Source organism: Acaromyces ingoldii, assembly GCF_003144295.1.
Source record: "Acaromyces ingoldii strain MCA 4198 unplaced genomic scaffold FA10scaffold_3, whole genome shotgun sequence".
In the NCBI taxonomy this organism is placed as follows: Eukaryota; Fungi; Basidiomycota; class Exobasidiomycetes; order Exobasidiales; family Cryptobasidiaceae; genus Acaromyces; species Acaromyces ingoldii.
Genome location: NW_020290249.1, coordinates 988,862 through 1,004,156, shown reverse-complemented (window position 1 = coordinate 1,004,156; position 15,295 = coordinate 988,862). Strand labels below are relative to the sequence as shown.

Here is a 15,295-nt window from a genome sequence, read left to right as displayed (position 1 = left end):
CCGCCCAGAACGAAGTAGATAGAGCTTTCGAGGAGCTACAGATAGCGACTTGAACGAGATCCACCATCGTCGACTCGCCGGTGAGACGACGTTCCTGCTGGCGTGGAAATTTTACAAATACTGGCTACATTCATATTGGCCAAGGACCTCGATCTTTATACAAGGGGGTGACAAGGAGAGCCTATCGATTCGACAGAGACGGACTACTCTGCCTCCTGTCATTCTTTCCAGTCCCGTCGTCACACGGTCTGACAGCCCCTTGAGTCGAGCGAGGACACTGCTCCACAACCCGCGTTGGACAGGCACGTGTGCTTGCCGCCAGCCAAAAGCCACATACCGGTACAAGTGAGCCTATCTCGGATTTTTGACTTTTTAGCCTCGCCCTTCTAGAATCGAGAGCAATCTGGCAAAGAAGAAGATCAAGGAGGAAGCGGAATGGCGGCAAACCAGCCAGATCCATCGCGGCTCATCAGCGTCCAGAGCCACGTCGTCACTGGCTATGTGGGTGAGTCACCTCGATCAGCTTTGTCTTCCGTTTCGCACGACGCTGATCGGTGCAAAACTAAACTAGGAAATCGCTCGGCCACCTTTCCACTGCAGCTGCTAGGCTGGGACGTAGACGTGGTCAACACCACGCAGCTAAGCAACCACACAGGCTATGGTCGCTTTACGGGCATGCGTCTCGATGCAGCGCACCTCGAGAATATTTTTGCCGGGCTGGAGCAAAATGGCCTCCTCCGACATAGTCGCATGTTGAGCGGTGAGTCAGGTCCTCCCAGCCATGGCAGCACACGTGTTCTCGGAGGAAGAACGAACGTTGCGTGCCATGGCCAACGTGCCCTCTTCCTCCCTCTCTTCTTCCCCGCATCGCTCCTTAGTGAAAGCTTATTCTAATTCGCACGCTCTCACAGGTTATACGCCTTCGCCTGCCGCTTTGACTGCTGTCAAGACTTTTGTGCAAAAGCTGAAGCGCATCAATTCGAAGCTTATCTATCTCATGGACCCCGTCATGGGTGACATGGGCCGCGGCTTCTACGTGGACCAGGGCTGCCTGCCGATCTACAGGGATTTGCTGCCCTATGCCACGATCGTGTGCCCCAACCAATTTGAAGCACAGGCATTGGCAGACAAGGAGATTACGGACCTGGATTCGCTCGCCGGGGTGCTCCAAGCGATCCACCAGCGTGGGGTGCCGCATGTCGTCATCACCTCGGTCGACCTCAAGGAATCGGATTTGAATCTCATTGGGACCTCGGCCAAGAACGGTGCAATGGTCTTGGTGGGCAGCAGCAACGAGGGGCAGCAACGACCTTGGTTCATTCAATCGCCCGAGGTCGAGGGGTACTTTTCTGGCGTCGGTGACCTCTTTTCGGCCCTGCTCGTGGGCCGTTTCCAGTTGCAAACGTCCAACAGCTCTCAAGAGAAGTACGAGGAGGAGCCCAAGGAGGGAGGCGCACCGGACACGGATCTCTCGCTGGCCGCGGAGAAAGCCGTAGCAGGTCTTCAGGGCGTCTTGAGCAAGACGTCGGAGGCAATCGCCGCGAGCGAACCCCTGCCAACGCAAGCTGAGCGAGAGGCGGCCCACATCGACGACACACAATTCAGGGTCGAGGTGATGCGAAGGCGCGAGCTCAAGGTGGTGCAGAGCAGACAGGCTATTGAAACGCCCGTTGTGCAATACAAGGCAAGATGGATGTCGTAGATAGACTCAGTTACACAGTATTTGTATCATATCCAGTCAGGATCGTCAAATCACCATCATCTTAGAGCGAGACATTGTCACCGAGCAGTGGTCGTGTGACCCGCTCGTCTTCTAGCCAGGACTGGAAAGCGAAGCCCTCGAAGACCTGTTCCAATTCTCTCTTGGCCGACTCGGGTGAATCTAATGAAAGGAGAAGCCCCTGAGCTTGCCATGTCATGTCGGTAGATACGGCGACAAAGCCTCACCTGAGCCATGGAAACCATTGCGCGTGTCGCCTAACCCAAAGCGTGCTCGCAGACAATCGGGGGCCTCCCACTTTGCGCTGTAGGAAAGTGCATTGCATCTATCAGTCTGATATTGCCCGAAGCGGAGGGTGGCACAGAAGAGGAGTCTGATTGCACACTCACCGATATGCTTTGGTTGGACCCAGCATCTCCCTCCACCGCCTAATGACGTCTGGACCTGCGAGCGCCAGTGCTATTGACGGCCCGCTCGTCATGCCCGCGATGAGCCGGTCGTAGTAGAATCTGCCCTTGTGCTCGGCGTAGAACTTCTCAGCCTCTTCTGTCTTCCAAAAGAGCCGCTTTTGTCGGACCGCCTGCATGGCCTCGGAGTTGGTCAGTCAGGAAGGGCGTCTTAGCGGCATTCTACTCACAGCAATGTTCGGCTGTGACTTGATGTGTTTGAGTACGAGGCTGACGTCTGGCTGATATGAGCACACGGTCGGCTTGATCAGCGCCAGCGTCATCTGGAGCTGACCAGAAGAGGGCCGAGCCATCGTCACTCGCCCTTGTCACCCCTCGTCGATTGGTGGAAAGAATGGTCCAGATTAAGATTCTGCTTCGGAAATCGGACTGTGGAGGGGCTGGCTCTACACTTTTTTTTTTTTCTTTCCCTTTTCTGGTTCTTCTCGCGCTTTAAAGAGGATCCGAGAGCAAAAGCGAGCATGGCGTCGTTCAACTTCGACTTTGGAGAGGATGAGCTGGATGAAGATATTCAGAAGCTGGGGCTTGGAGGAGAGGCGGGGAATGCGCAAGACGAGAACAGCAAGAGAGAGGGGCAAGCTGCAGAAAAGGGACCGAGGGTAGAGGCCAAGGAGCTCAAATTCGACGATCTGGTGAGCAAGCCGACCATCTTCAAGGATTGTAACAGAGGAATGGGCTGACGGGCGCATCTATGTGCAGCTTTATCATCTTCCCCCGCGGATTTCATACTCAAAGGTCAGAGTGGACCTCGGAACAGAGGGCGAGGCGGCAACAGTCTACCGACGCGACCTCTTCGATGCCCGTTTCCAGCTGCTCAATGACGGCGAAGACGAGGAAGAGAAGCAAGGAGAAGGCAAGTGGAGCGCTGGAGCAGATTCCGACCTCGTTCCTGGAGTGTATGAAGGCGGTCTCAAGACTTGGGAATGCTCCCTGGACTTGGTGCAGGTGCTCAAGAAGCGCGCGACACCAGTTAACGGTAAGAGTGTCCTGGAGGTGAGTCGCATATACCCAGCAGTGATTCTCGTGAACTCATCTCGACGACCTTGTAGCTCGGTTGCGGCACGGCCGTCCCATGTCTCTACCTTTTCTCCGATCTCTTGGCTCTGGAACCACCTAAGGATGATAGCCAGAAGAAAGAAACAACCTTTACGCTCTGCGACTTCAACGAGCAGGCACTAAAGCTTGTGAGTTTCTTCAACCTCTTCGCTCCCCATGAATCAGTTGACAACAGCTGAACATTCCTGTCTGACCAAAGGTGACACTACCCAATCTCTTCTTGGCCTGGTACTTTTCGCCGTCAAATCCTCATCAAGACGCTGATTCAGGCGACGTAGAGCTTGACGACGAGACCATCGACTCATTCAAGAGTGCACTGGAAGCTCGCAGAATCTCTTTGCGGTTCTTCTCAGGACCATGGCAAGGGTTAGCAGACGCCGGCGCTCTCACGACACCGTCTGCGGGAAAGCACGATGTGGTCGTCACATCTGAGACGATCTACTCGCTCGAGACATTGCCCATCCTCGTCGATGCACTCCAAGCAGCAGCAGGAGGCGCGCGAAAGCCAGGATCCGAATCAGAAGAGAGCCAAAAACAGGAGACGCTTTGCTTAGTGGCTGCAAAGGTCCTCTACTTTGGTGTGGGCGGAGGTCTTTCAGCTTTCGAAGAACAGGTCACCAAAAGTGGTGGGAATTGCGAGACGATTTGGAAGACGACCCGAGGAGTGGGCAGAGTCATCGATCTTGTTCGTTGGTAGCCTTCCCGTCTCAAATTGTACTTGTAGCATCCTGCGCCAACCTTAACATTGTCTCGTCACCATCATCGTCATCGCTGCGAAATCACGTGTGCTACAAGTGCTCGAAATTTTAAAGTCGCCCGCCCTACTCTCGCGACGAGAACTTCCTCTTTTGACCGACCGTTCACCGGAGAGAAAAGGCAAACGGCTTCAAGATGTCGATGACGCAGCTTCCGATGACTGCGCCGATCTACCTGCCGGGCCAGGAGCCGCTTCCGCCTGGCGCCAACGAGTCTGACCGGGCGCAGCTGGCCCAGATGAAGTACTACCAGACGTTGATGTCGACGGGCATGGAGTCGTGCCCCGTCAAGTGCGTCCTCTCGGGCGCCGCCGGTTTCGCCCTGGGCGGCTTCTTTTCGCTCCTCTCTAGCTCCCTCTCCGTTGATGATCCCCTGCGGCGGAGCCACCTGGCTGCGGCGCAGCTCCAGGCTTCTGAAAAGGGCCTGCCGCTGCCCCCGGAAAAGACGACGGCGCAGCAGACAAAGGAGTTTTTCAAGGAGACGGGCAGGGGCATGTACAGGAGCGCAAAGGGCTTCGGCAAAGTCGGCGCGCTATACAGCGGTGTTGAGTGCTGCATCGAGGGTGTGAGTCTCCTGCATTGTCGTCATTTCATTTCGTTGCGTGTAGTGTACTGACGACGAGAGTGGGGGATAAAACAGTACCGAGCGAAGAACGACATCTGGAACCCTGTCCTAGCAGGCTTCGTTGCCGGTGGTATCCTCGCGAGACAGTCGGGTCCAAAGGCAATCGTAGGCGGCGGAATCGCTTTTGCGGCCTTCAGCGGCGCCATCGACCTATAGTAAGTTCCCTCGTTCGCTGCCCCGCTCCTCGAGCTTAAGCTAATGAGGCCCGCCTAAACACCAACAGCTTCCGAAAGGAGCCGGCAGACGAGCCATAGAGACCCATCATAGCCATCCAAACAGTCACCACTCCCAATCTTACCCCACTTGTACTATTATGTGCCAGGACAGCAAATGCAAGCGTGAAAACAAGACAAGAAGCTGGACAAGAGTAAGAGAGAGAAAAGCCGTAGTTTCATGCAGGTGGCTAGTTCGTACAGTACAAATACAGATGAAAGGGCCCAAAGCGAGGACGACGTGGGGATCAGTGCGAGGCCGACACGGGGGGAATGGCGCTCTTGTCGGCTGCGCCCCTCCACTGACTGCCCAAAAAGTTTGCGCTGGCCGCCAATGCGCTCCAGCCGCCGCCTGCAGAGCCGTCGGCAGAGGCACCCAGGCCAGGGCCGCCCGCACCAAGCGCCATGCCACCAGGGCCAGCCATCTTCTTTGTGCCCATGCCGAAGAAGCCACCCTGGGCATGAGCCTGCTCGACTCGGCCAACGACGGTGATGCCACCCGGTGGGACCTCCGGCATGCCTTCCTGCTTGACCTTTCGCCTCGCCGATTCCATGATCGCCTGCACGTCTGCCTTGTCCAGATCGTCGCGCGCCCGCATGAGGGCCTCGACGAAATTGAGTTGCGGTCCATGAGCCTTTGCGAAGTTCCAGTAGGACAGAAAGACCATCGTGGATGAAGATGTCAGCATAGACAGGCTGTTGTGGGGGGATGAGAGGGTTGAGTTAGGAAGCGGTACAACCTTGGTTGGATGAGACATGGAGCCACCACTCACATGAGATGAAGCACCTCCATCTTCTGTTGGACTTCTTCGGCTGTCTTGAAGCCAGAAAACATGGCGCCGGTCTCGTCGATGTCGGCCCTCAGCCTTTCGCCTGCCGCAGGCATCCTCAGCTTGCCGGCCTTGCGCATCGCAGCGAGGTAGGCCGTGAGGAAGCGGTCAATGACATCGTCACAGAGGACATCAAACAGGTTCGGGTTGAGCCGCTCAGAGTAGTCGGACGTGTAGTCGCGAATCGTCTCGACGATCGTCGTCGTCGTTCCTTCTGCGTACCACTGCGGGAAGACAAAGAGCTCCTTGACCGCCGGACGCAGGTCAAAGAAGACGAGATCGACAAGGACCTGAGTGCAGCGCTTGCTCACGTCGAGGTAACCATTGATGGCTTCGTCGACGGTCTCGCGAATTTGCGCCTTGTACTTTGCCGAGACGAGGCTCTCGACCTTAGACATTAGGCCCTCGCCATATTCTGCGCTCTTGAGCTGGTCATTTGCCAGCGCGATCACATATTCGACAAGGCCCTCGGTGACTTCCTCGGGCGATTTGGCCTCGCGCTGCTTCCTAAACTCCTGCTCGAGGACGCGCAGCCAGGTGGCCTGCGTAGAGCGCATGGCCTGGCACGCATGCGACGTGGCACGAACGAGAACGGCGGCCTGTCCAGAGTCGGCAGCGAGCTCGACCTGCTGGTTGACCATCTGGAAGAGGATGGCGGCATACTGCAGGCCGTACAGGCCTTCTGCGCTCTCGTCTGGAGCACTCTCTCTGGCCACAAACGCCCGCACTTCGTCTGCCATGAGGTTCGCCGTCCACTCATCAATCTTGCGAGTGATGAGGCCGAGATAGTCGTCGATGATGCTCTGCTCGCGGCCCGCCAGCAGGCTAGGCTCTAGCCAGGCCTTTTCTACGCCGAGCTCCTTCGTCATTGTCTTTTGGTACTCTTGGGTAAATTGGTAGAGGGTCAGGAGAGCGCTTGCCTCGGGATCCGTCGCCAATATCTTTTCACGTAGAAGCGCGCCGAGATGCTTGTGGTAAGACCGCACGAAGGTGCGAAGAATGTTGTAATCCGGCGGGAAAAGGCCAACGATCTCTTCTTGGACAAAGGCAAGGTCCTTGTAGATCCAGTCGAGATGGCCGAGGAAGTCCATGTGGTCGCCTGCGCTGCCGAATCGCTGCCAGCACTCGTTGAAGAGCTCGGCAGTGGCCTCGTCCATGGCCTCGACGAGCTTGGGCCGGTAGAGCTTGATGATTCTGGCGTTGGCCACGACGCTCTGGAAGCGCGCGGCCCCTTCGAGATTGGCCTTTTTCGCCAGCCGAATTGCTGCAGCCCGCTCATCCTCGCGGCTCTCCTTTTCGATGATCTTGATGACCTTGACCACGACGGTGCCCCTACCCTCCCTGACGAGGTCCATTGTGTTTTTGCAGAGGGCCAAGAGGTAGTCGTCAAAGGACTTGACGAGACCGTCTAGGGGCGCAAAGTACTCGGCCAGCGTGGAGCGCACGTCGGAGGAGCACGACCGACCCAGCTGTAAGGTCTCGTTTCGAAATACCTCGAGGTTGCTGATGTGGTAGTGGAGCGGTAGAAGCTCTTCTGCGGGGCCAAAGAGGTCTGACTGCGCCTGTTCGAGCATGCCTGCCAGCGCCTCGATTCTTGCTGGCAGCTTCGATAGGCGGTCCAGTGTGGTGGCCGTCTGGACAAAGTTTCGGTGGATCTGCGAGACTTGGCTAATGACGCGGAAGCTCTTTGTCGTTGCAACTGACTTTCTCGACGAGGAGGATGCCGCGACGCCAGCACCTTCGTTCCCTTCGACTGCGTCGCCGCAGAGCGACTCGACATCTGCGAATGCCTCTCGGATACCGGCCACGTCCTTCCTGGTCGCCTGAAGCTTGAGCAAGCCGTCCCGCGTAGCCTCGAGCTGGTCCTTTGCGCCCGTCTTGAGCTTGGCCGAGAGCGAGGCCTGCTCCTTTTGCAGCTTCTTTCGCAGCGCTGCAATCTTGGCCAGGTCGTCGGGCGACTTGAGCTGGTCAGCCACCAGATTCGAGGGCCCAGCTGCCGCGTTGCCCGACGCCACGCCCATCATGGCCGCCTGCATCGGGCTCGCTCCCCCATGCGGTGACGCCATCGTGGTGGTTGTGTGCGTCTCTCTCCTTCGCCTCTACATATTAGCGCGTCCTAGCCTAGCGCCTCTCTCTTATTTGTTGGTTGCTCCGGCCGAGCGCATGATTTATTCGCGCGCCGCCAGTGGAGGGAGGGCAGCGCATCTTCTTATTTTTCCCCTTCCCATCTCGCCCTATCTCCTTCACCGACTTGGTTCCGCGTGCAAATGGCCGCTGCCAGGCTTCTTCCGCGCCCACTGCTCCGCACAGCGCTACCCTCGCGCGCATCACCACAGGCCTTTTCCCGCTCCCTCTCACAGCTGCCCAAGGTCGCCGCTGCACACATGGCGCCCGTCAATGGCTTCGTCGGCGCCATTGGCAACACGCCCTTGATCCGGCTCAACAAGCTCAGCGACGAGGTCGGCGCCAACATCCTGGGCAAGGCCGAGTTCATGGAGCCGGGAGGAAGCGTCAAGGTGAGTGCGGCTCCTCTTTGCTGCAGGAGCAAGAGCTAGAAAGCTGAGCAGTTCTAAAACTTGACCCGACGCAGGACCGAGCGGCGCTGTACGTCGTAAAGGACGCCGAAGAAAAGGGCCTCATCAAGCCCGGCGGCACCGTCGTCGAGGGGACTGCAGGCAACACGGGCATCGGCCTGGCGCACGTCTGTCGGAGCAAGGGCTACAAGTGCGTCATCTACATGCCCAACACGCAGTCGCAGGAAAAGATCGACCTGTTGCGCATGCTCGGCGCAGAGGTCCACCCCGTCCCCGCCGTCGCGTTTGACAATCCGGAAAACTACAACCACCAGGCCCGGCGCCACGCCGAGCGGCTCGACAATGCCGTCTGGACAAACCAGTTTGACAATGTCGCCAACCGGCGGGCCCACATCGAGACGACCGGCCCGGAGATCTGGGAGCAGACCGACGACGGCCGCAACCTCGACGGCTTCGTCTGCGCCACGGGCACCGGCGGCACCCTGGCTGGCGTGACGGCCTTTCTCAAGGAAAAGAGCCAGGGCAGGGTCAAGTGCTGGCTGGCCGACCCACCGGGCAGTGTGCTGCACTCCTACATCCAGTCCGGTGGCGAACTCATGGATCGGCAGGGCGGCTCCATCACCGAGGGCATCGGCCAGGGCCGTGTGACAGACAACCTCAAGCCAGACATTGAGAAGCTCGATGGTAGCGTCCACGTGCCCGACGCAGAAAGCATCGAGATGGTGTACCGCTGCCTCGACGAGGAGGGCATCTACATCGGCGCAAGCTCGGCGCTTAATGTCGTCGCCGCTGCCAAAATGGCAAAAGCGCTGGGCAAGGGCAGCAACGTCGTCACGATTCTCTGCGATGGCGCCTACCGCTACCAGAACCGCCTCTTCAGCCGCAAGTGGCTCCAGTCAAAGGAGCTCGAGAGCGCCATTCCTCAGCATCTCCAAAAGTACATTATCCTGGAATAAATCATACATTCAATCTCTCATTGCAATACACCTTCCCTACCTCTCCTTCTATGGTTGCAGTAGCCGCTTCTGGTCAACCTTCTACCTACCTGCCTCGAAAGGAAGACGAGGAGGAGAAGGGCAGACCAGCAGCGGAGTTGGCCGTCGCGCTCGCAGAGGACGTGACTGCAGAGGCAGCTGCTGACGTCGAAGAAGGACTGACAAGGCTCCGCATAAACACGCGCAACGCCCGACCGGCGTCGCTGCCCCACTCGCCCTCACTGACTTCGTCGCAGCACCGCTCAAACTCGGCCGTGGTGCAGACCAGATGCCAGTTTTCGAGGACGTAAGCCTTGACGGGCTCGTGCAGGTCCGCATACAGGTGCGTGGCGAGGAGGATGGAGAAGCACGACTGCGGGGTGAGGGACGCGACGAGGTGCTGCTTGGCCAAGCTGCACAGCCCTCGTTGGCCATACCGGTGTGCCAAACGGTACAGGCCAAGGGCGCTCGCTGGTGAGGCCCTCTTTGCAGGATGGGGGTGGGGGTCTCGTCGAAGAGCATCACCCAAGCTGTCGCCATGATCTTGTCTCGGCTCTGTCCTTGTCTCGGCAAAGGGCAAGGACTCGGAAACAGAAGCGCGATTCCGAGGATCCCATTCGCCCGGACGACGAGGGTAGGGGCTCACATCGTGGTATGAGCCGCCGGCCGAGCGCCTCCCCGTCGGAGTCGTCGTTGTCATCGTTGGGCTTGCTGGCCCTCCCGCTCCAACAGCTGTTTCAGTGCCGGACGCGGTAGAGCTCATCGAATGCAGGCTGTGCCTTGACGACACCGACCTAGGCCCCGCATACAGGCCGGATGTTCCTGGATGTGCGCCCAGCTCGTGTCCTCCTCCGACCTGGATTGCCTGGTCTTGTCTAGCAGCGCCGTGCCTGATGTCGTTGATGCTTCTCCATTCCCACAGCGGCCTTCTCGTCGTCGTCCCTGCTCCAGATCCCCTCTCGTCACCATGATCGCTGCCAAGGATCATCCACTCCTCATCCAAGGTGCTCCTGACATCCTCGTGTTCCATGAACTCGACCTCTTCAAGGTAGAGGTAGCGCAGAAGCCAGTATGCTGCCGTGAAGTCGGCATCAGGGATTCGAAGCGCCTTGAACCGCCTACCGAACTGTTCGTGCCACGTCGATGTCGCAGATGTCGGCATCGCGTCCGCTGGCACATGCTCTCCACCACCGTGGAGAGTCTGTGACTGACCCTCGAGAAAGTGGCTGCCGAGCATGTCACGGAAGAATTCAGACCGAGAGCAGAGGATCGAGGAGTGGGCCCATAGGACCCGGTCTCGAACGACAACTTCAGGGCCCTCATCGTCTTGAGATTCCACGATGCTTTCGTTTGCTGCTGCCGTAGCGGATGGAAGGGCCGAGGCAGGCATCGGCTGGCCCACGGGAAGCGGCACAATGTGCGAGGCAGTCTCGTCACCATCGACTGCCTGCCTCACGACGATGCCACGTTCACGAACGATCAGAATGACATCGCCAGTTGCTGCGCTGTCAATCATTTCCTCTAGGCCATCCATGAGCGATCTTGGCACGAGCTGCTTGTCCTTGACAACAAACGGCAGTGTTCCTTCTCCTTCCTCTCCTTCTTCGCCTTGGGTCGCACTGACAAGGCCAGAGCTTGGGGTTAAGCCAAGCGGCGAGATTGTTCCGGGACCAGTGCCGATCTGCACCGTAATGGCAAAGGCGTCCTGCTTGGCAATGGCCTCGTCGCAGAGAAGCTCGCTGATCGAGGGCAAGGAGTGGCACTCGACGTACTCTTCCTCGCGCTTGAAGACGTGACGAGTGAAATGGCGCCACAGCCAGGGACCGCCTCGGCTGCTGTCCTGCCCTGCCTGGGTGCGCGCAGGACGAATGCCAAACATGATTGCTGTGGGAATCTCGACGTCGGCTTGCGCGTAGTCGAGCTGGGCAGAGGCTGGTCAAATTCAAGGGAGTGCAAAGCAATATAAGTGATCGACGGTCTCGACAATGATGCAAAAGTCTACTCACTAAGATAGATGGACAAGACCGTCAGGCTGTTGTTGTCGACCTTTTTATCATCGCTCCCTTCTTCATTATTATTGCCTTGGTCTTCCTGGTCGTTCTTGCCAGCAGCGATACCCTCCTCAGCACCTGCATCCTGGTTCTCCTGCGGCTTTGCTCTGCTCGTCCTGACGAGTTCCAGCTTCCATTTGCCGTCGCCAAACAGGGGCTGCGTCGTCCAAACTTCGCTCTTGCCCGCGCCGGCACTGACCGAACGACCGCCCTCCGAGGGCAGGGGCGAGTGCTCAACCTCCTCGCGCAACAGGTGGGCGTCCGAAATGGTCCATGTAAAGGACACCATCTGGTTCTCCTCGAAGCCACTGCACGCCTTCCGTGCGCTGGGCCAGCCGCTCCAGCCCGCAGGGTCGGCCAGGGACCAGCCATAGCCTTGCGTAGTGTGGGTCTGGTTCGCGGGCGACGAAGAGTGGGGCAGCCCAGACATCCACGGAAGCGGCGTACCGTATCCCCCGGCGGCAGCAGCTGCAGCTGCGGCAGCAGGACCAGGGCCAGCACCGACACCAGCACTCGAGGCCCCGCCTGGCCATGCGCCTGGTCCGCCACTACTATTTCGAGCGGGCGAACTGTGGCCGCCTCCTAATGCTGCCCGCGGTGAGCCGTTTCCTGCGGCCAGCGGCTGGTACGATAAGACCGACGGGAAGGTCCGTGTCTGGCTGCCGTAGCTGGGCTGAGGTAGACCAAAGAGACTGCTGTTTGCAGGCACACCCGCGAAGCCATTCATTGGCTGACCTCTGCTTGAGCTCGGCTGCTGCTGCTGCTGCTGCTGCTGAGAAGAGTAGTTTGGAAGGAACATGCTGTGGCTTTGCCCCGCAGAGGAATGTGGTTGGGTCGAGAGTTGGGTAGCCGCCGTCACGGTTGGCCCCGCTGCGGATGGATTCGTAGCAGGCGCCGTTGACGAAGACGACGCCTGTGCGGAAGAAGATGTAGGGTAGAGAGCCGAAGTGCGGCGAATTGCAGACGCTGGCATGGGATTTGGCCCTCTGGCACCGCCACCTGCAGTACTACCGCCGTTGCTGCCATTGCTGCCAGAGGCGGCCGCTCCATTGGAGATGCTAGTCGTCGACGGGCGGGTAGTTGGCGCTGATGTGCCGGTGCTGCCTGAAAGTGCAGAGGAAGCGCTCGAAGCAGCGGTACGGGGACTCCCGTTTCCGACGTTGTTCGCTGAAGACGAGTGGTGGCCTATCGAAGTTCCTGCCCGGGGAAGCTGAGAGGGCGGAGGCGCATTACTGCTCCCAAACGCCAAGCCAGTACCACCCGTGAACGACGACGACGGCGCATGGTGCCGACTCGGCTGCGATGGAGCGTTGCTGCTACTGCCGCTGCCACTGGTGCCGCCGACACCGTTGCTGTTGCTTGTCATCTAGGAGTCTTGAGATGAGAGAAGTGATTAGAGGTTGGTAACAGCGACCAATCACTTCCCCTTTAAGGGGGTCAACATCCATGGTGGTCCGTGCAAAGATTATGACCAACCTGACCCTAAGTGACACAATTTTTTTGAGAAAGAAATGAAAAAGAAAAAAAAAGGTTTCAAGCTCAAAATTTCCTCGAAGGCTCACGGCAGACGGCTGAACGAGCTCCTCTTCTTTCTTCGCAACGACCACAAATCGACATGGCCAGAGGAAGCAGGCCGAAGCCGAGTAGCGGCAGCTCTGCCCGCGGAGGTAATAACAACAGCGGCTCGCCTCGCTCGAGAGTCGACGCCTCGACGGCTTCGCTGGCGCGGTGGGAGAACGAAGACGATATTCCCGACGACGATGAAGACGCCTTCCACAGGCAGCGCGACAAGCTCGTCTTTGGCGACGATGACGAAGGCGGGGACGAGGATCAATTTGGTAGGTCATGCTAGGTTGGCTTTTCCTGAATCAATGCGTGGCTCACGAGATCCTGCTTCGCAGACGCCCTCGGAGGTGGCAGGGAAGTCCTCGGGTTGAAGGGCGCCGACGAGGATGGAAGTGAGGACGAAGAAGAGGAGGACGAGGACGAGGAGGGCGAGGATGAATATGAATATGAAGAGGCAAATGAACCAAAAGGAAAGGCAAGAGGGGCGGGGATCGCTGCTCCTCAAGTAGAGTCAGACAGCGACGAAGAGGATGAGGACAACGAGGGAGAAGAAGACGAGGAGGACAGGAGAGTGGCAAGCGAAGGCTGGGGTCCAAACAAGCGATCGTACTACAGCACAAACGATCTCGAGGACCTCAGTTCAGACTCGGAGATGGATGAGGAGGAGAGGCGGGAGATGGAGCTGAGAGAAGTCAAGCGGCTCCAGGCCAAGTCGAGGCAGGGCATGGACGACGACGACTTTGGCCTCGCGGAGGTGAGCAAGGACCGCATGCGTGGCACCGCCTCCAGTAGGGAACAACGGCGAAGAGACCTCGATGGTGCTGCTTCCGATCCCGTCGCGCCCTCCAAGGAGGAAGCCTTGCCTTCGGATCCTGCTGCAAGGTCCCTCCTTGTGGCCCGGGTGCAAAAGACGACGCCAGAGACGATTGCGCTGGCGGGCGAGTTTGCCGACATCGTCGATGACGTCTCCAGAAATATCGAGACAATCAACGAGGCCATGGCCAAGAATCCAGATGACCCCAGCATGGGGCTCATGCAACTCCATCACCAGACACTCCTGACCTACATCACGACGCTGGCTTTTTACTTTCACCTGCGCTCATCGCCCGCCTATGCCAGCGACCCCACGAAGCTGCAGTCGCATCCCGTCCTCGAGCGTCTCATGAAGCTCAAGAAGGGGCTTTCAGTCATGGAGGACTACGGGTTCGGGGCTGGATCCGATGGAGGCGAGGTAGGGGAGGAGGAGGAAGAGGAGGAAGAGGAGGAGGAAGATGAAGACGAAGGCATGGACCTCGATGACATCAAAGCGGCGCCCATCGCTGAGGGCTCCGATGATGGGAGTGTCTCTCTAGGAAGCCTCGAGGACGACGAGTTATCTCAACTCGCAGCGGAAGAAAAAGAGAATGCCGTCCCCAAGACAAAATCGAAGTTGCCGTCCCAGGTGCAGAAGGGTAGGAAACAGCTGTCGGAGAAGGAAAGCACACTCTCGAGGGGAGCTGCAACTTCTGCGCGATCAGAGAAGAAGGAAAAGAAGAGCAAAAAGGGCGCGAAGGAGCCTGCACCTCCGCTGGCCGAACTGGCCGACCTCGATGAAGATGAGCTGGTGGGCGACTTGGCCGCGTCCCTCAGCAGCAACAAGAAGAAACGAGGAGTGAAACGGACAGTGTCTGACGAGGAGGCATTTGACGGCCTCGGTGAGCCTACAGCGCTGTCGGCCTCGGATTCGCTCGACAAGGAGGCGCGAAAGAAGTCGCTCCGCTTCCATACCAACCAGATTGATGCGCGAGACGCCAGGAGGAAGCAGCAGCTGGGCGGGCCTTCGGTCGGTGGCGACACCGACATTCCTTACCGCGACCGAGAGCGGAGCAGGTTGGCCGTCCAGCAGGCCGCTGCGAAGCGGGCCGCAAAGGACGGAGCAAACAATGAGGGTCTCGATCTCGACGGCGGTGATTGGGGCGAGGCAGACACGAGGGACTGGAGGGACGTCATGGGTGTCGAGGGCAATGCAGCCGGCGCCTTGTCGTCCAAGCCCAACGACGATGACGACGACGACGCCGGTGCGGCCGACTATTACGACCTCGTGGTAAGCGGCAAGCGCGCGGCCAAGAAGCAGAAGAAGGAGGAGCACGATGCCGCCAAGCTTGCCCTGCGCGACGAGCTGATGAGCGAGGCAGCGGGCGAGGCGGGCGACCACCGTGGCATCGACCGAGCAATCGAGAAGAACCGCGGCCTGACGCCGCGCCGCAACAAGGCCTCGCGCAACCCGCGCGTCAAGAAGCGCCAGAAGTACGACCAGGCGCAGAAGAAGCTCTCGTCGACGCGGCCCGTCTTCAAGGGTGGCCAGAACAGCTTGCAGGGTGGCTACTCGGGCGAGGCGAGTGGTATCAGCAGCAATGTTGTCAAGAGTCGCAGATTTGCGTAAGATTCTTGGCTTATGGCTTTCTCTTGCAATGGATCGTCAGTTGTGCATCTGTCCCCTAAAATTGACTATGAGAGCAGATGGTG

At 58.6% G+C, this 15,295-nt stretch overlaps 8 protein-coding genes across 8 annotated transcripts; 5 read left to right on the top strand and 3 right to left on the bottom strand.

Annotated features, from left to right (window-relative positions):
* The first annotated feature begins 32 nt into the window (after positions 1 to 32).
* On the top strand, positions 33 to 1,733 carry FA10DRAFT_107846 (Ribokinase-like protein). Its single transcript, XM_025517851.1, has 3 exons — positions 33 to 505; positions 572 to 760; positions 912 to 1,733. The coding sequence occupies exons 1-3, from the start codon at positions 436 to 438 to the stop codon at positions 1,700 to 1,702; spliced, it is 1,050 nt and encodes a 349-aa protein (XP_025377416.1). The 5' UTR covers positions 33 to 435; the 3' UTR covers positions 1,703 to 1,733.
* Positions 1,357 to 2,533, bottom strand: FA10DRAFT_266703 (nucleoside diphosphate kinase). The gene is made up of 4 exons (XM_025521605.1): positions 2,358 to 2,533; positions 2,110 to 2,300; positions 1,948 to 2,024; positions 1,357 to 1,882 (listed from the first exon to the last, which is right to left on the bottom strand). Exons 1-4 carry the CDS (start codon positions 2,478 to 2,480, stop codon positions 1,764 to 1,766), a joined length of 510 nt encoding a protein of 169 aa, XP_025377415.1. The 5' UTR covers positions 2,481 to 2,533; the 3' UTR covers positions 1,357 to 1,763.
* Positions 2,534 to 2,623: 90 nt separating this feature from the next.
* FA10DRAFT_240883 (hypothetical protein) lies at positions 2,624 to 4,001 on the top strand. The gene is made up of 4 exons (XM_025519225.1): positions 2,624 to 2,819; positions 2,887 to 3,180; positions 3,237 to 3,371; positions 3,443 to 4,001. Exons 1-4 carry the CDS (start codon positions 2,649 to 2,651, stop codon positions 3,938 to 3,940), a joined length of 1,098 nt encoding a protein of 365 aa, XP_025377414.1. The 5' UTR covers positions 2,624 to 2,648; the 3' UTR covers positions 3,941 to 4,001.
* Positions 4,002 to 4,118: 117 nt separating this feature from the next.
* Positions 4,119 to 4,974, top strand: FA10DRAFT_301489 (Tim17-domain-containing protein). The gene is made up of 3 exons (XM_025524995.1): positions 4,119 to 4,563; positions 4,639 to 4,778; positions 4,847 to 4,974. The coding sequence occupies exons 1-3, from the start codon at positions 4,135 to 4,137 to the stop codon at positions 4,875 to 4,877; spliced, it is 600 nt and encodes a 199-aa protein (XP_025377413.1). The 5' UTR covers positions 4,119 to 4,134; the 3' UTR covers positions 4,878 to 4,974.
* Positions 4,975 to 5,005: 31 nt separating this feature from the next.
* On the bottom strand, positions 5,006 to 7,758 carry FA10DRAFT_279403 (exocyst complex component Sec6). Its single transcript, XM_025523539.1, has 2 exons — positions 5,609 to 7,758; positions 5,006 to 5,531 (listed from the first exon to the last, which is right to left on the bottom strand). The coding sequence occupies exons 1-2, from the start codon at positions 7,729 to 7,731 to the stop codon at positions 5,084 to 5,086; spliced, it is 2,571 nt and encodes an 856-aa protein (XP_025377412.1). The 5' UTR covers positions 7,732 to 7,758; the 3' UTR covers positions 5,006 to 5,083.
* Positions 7,759 to 7,891: 133 nt separating this feature from the next.
* FA10DRAFT_240875 (PALP-domain-containing protein) lies at positions 7,892 to 9,200 on the top strand. Its single transcript, XM_025519224.1, has 3 exons — positions 7,892 to 8,107; positions 8,159 to 8,181; positions 8,256 to 9,200. Exons 1-3 carry the CDS (start codon positions 7,933 to 7,935, stop codon positions 9,153 to 9,155), a joined length of 1,098 nt encoding a protein of 365 aa, XP_025377411.1. The 5' UTR covers positions 7,892 to 7,932; the 3' UTR covers positions 9,156 to 9,200.
* A 40-nt stretch (positions 9,201 to 9,240) lies between these two features.
* On the bottom strand, positions 9,241 to 12,590 carry FA10DRAFT_279401 (hypothetical protein; the record flags this gene model as incomplete). Its single annotated transcript, XM_025523538.1, has 2 exons — positions 9,241 to 11,105; positions 11,180 to 12,590. The coding sequence occupies 2 exons, from the start codon at positions 12,588 to 12,590 to the stop codon at positions 9,241 to 9,243; spliced, it is 3,276 nt and encodes a 1,091-aa protein (XP_025377410.1).
* A 195-nt stretch (positions 12,591 to 12,785) lies between these two features.
* On the top strand, positions 12,786 to 15,258 carry FA10DRAFT_301485 (hypothetical protein). Its single transcript, XM_025524994.1, has 2 exons — positions 12,786 to 13,062; positions 13,126 to 15,258. The coding sequence occupies exons 1-2, from the start codon at positions 12,840 to 12,842 to the stop codon at positions 15,210 to 15,212; spliced, it is 2,310 nt and encodes a 769-aa protein (XP_025377409.1). The 5' UTR covers positions 12,786 to 12,839; the 3' UTR covers positions 15,213 to 15,258.
* The last annotated feature ends 37 nt before the right edge of the window (positions 15,259 to 15,295 follow it).

What these genes read in the sequence shown, in the direction of transcription:
- FA10DRAFT_107846 (XM_025517851.1), top strand. Translation starts at nt 436, where the DNA reads ATGGCGGCAAACCAGCCAGATCCATCGCGGCTCATCAGCGTCCAGAGC. An exon ending in CGTCGTCACTGGCTATGTGG is followed by an intron (nt 506 to 571) that starts GTGAGTCACCTC and finishes AAACTAAACTAG; the next exon opens with GAAATCGCTCGGCCACCTTT. An exon ending in ACATAGTCGCATGTTGAGCG is followed by an intron (nt 761 to 911) that starts GTGAGTCAGGTC and finishes ACGCTCTCACAG; the next exon opens with GTTATACGCCTTCGCCTGCC.
- FA10DRAFT_240883 (XM_025519225.1), top strand. Translation starts at nt 2,649, where the DNA reads ATGGCGTCGTTCAACTTCGACTTTGGAGAGGATGAGCTGGATGAAGAT. An exon ending in AGCTCAAATTCGACGATCTG is followed by an intron (nt 2,820 to 2,886) that starts GTGAGCAAGCCG and finishes ATCTATGTGCAG; the next exon opens with CTTTATCATCTTCCCCCGCG. An exon ending in ACGAGCAGGCACTAAAGCTT is followed by an intron (nt 3,372 to 3,442) that starts GTGAGTTTCTTC and finishes GTCTGACCAAAG; the next exon opens with GTGACACTACCCAATCTCTT.
- FA10DRAFT_279403 (XM_025523539.1), bottom strand. Translation starts at nt 7,731, where the DNA reads ATGGCGTCACCGCATGGGGGAGCGAGCCCGATGCAGGCGGCCATGATG. An exon ending in ATGGAGGTGCTTCATCTCAT is followed by an intron (nt 5,532 to 5,608) that starts GTGAGTGGTGGC and finishes CCCCCACAACAG; the next exon opens with CCTGTCTATGCTGACATCTT.
- FA10DRAFT_301489 (XM_025524995.1), top strand. Translation starts at nt 4,135, where the DNA reads ATGTCGATGACGCAGCTTCCGATGACTGCGCCGATCTACCTGCCGGGC. An exon ending in TTGAGTGCTGCATCGAGGGT is followed by an intron (nt 4,564 to 4,638) that starts GTGAGTCTCCTG and finishes GGGATAAAACAG; the next exon opens with TACCGAGCGAAGAACGACAT. An exon ending in AGCGGCGCCATCGACCTATA is followed by an intron (nt 4,779 to 4,846) that starts GTAAGTTCCCTC and finishes AAACACCAACAG; the next exon opens with CTTCCGAAAGGAGCCGGCAG.
- FA10DRAFT_240875 (XM_025519224.1), top strand. Translation starts at nt 7,933, where the DNA reads ATGGCCGCTGCCAGGCTTCTTCCGCGCCCACTGCTCCGCACAGCGCTA. An exon ending in CACGCCCTTGATCCGGCTCA is followed by an intron (nt 8,108 to 8,158) that starts ACAAGCTCAGCG and finishes AGGCCGAGTTCA; the next exon opens with TGGAGCCGGGAGGAAGCGTC. An exon ending in AGCCGGGAGGAAGCGTCAAG is followed by an intron (nt 8,182 to 8,255) that starts GTGAGTGCGGCT and finishes GACCCGACGCAG; the next exon opens with GACCGAGCGGCGCTGTACGT.
- FA10DRAFT_266703 (XM_025521605.1), bottom strand. Translation starts at nt 2,480, where the DNA reads ATGGCTCGGCCCTCTTCTGGTCAGCTCCAGATGACGCTGGCGCTGATC. An exon ending in GGTCCAACCAAAGCATATCG is followed by an intron (nt 2,025 to 2,109) that starts GTGAGTGTGCAA and finishes ACTTTCCTACAG; the next exon opens with CGCAAAGTGGGAGGCCCCCG. An exon ending in CAATGGTTTCCATGGCTCAG is followed by an intron (nt 1,883 to 1,947) that starts GTGAGGCTTTGT and finishes TCCTTTCATTAG; the next exon opens with ATTCACCCGAGTCGGCCAAG.
- FA10DRAFT_301485 (XM_025524994.1), top strand. Translation starts at nt 12,840, where the DNA reads ATGGCCAGAGGAAGCAGGCCGAAGCCGAGTAGCGGCAGCTCTGCCCGC. An exon ending in CGGGGACGAGGATCAATTTG is followed by an intron (nt 13,063 to 13,125) that starts GTAGGTCATGCT and finishes CCTGCTTCGCAG; the next exon opens with ACGCCCTCGGAGGTGGCAGG.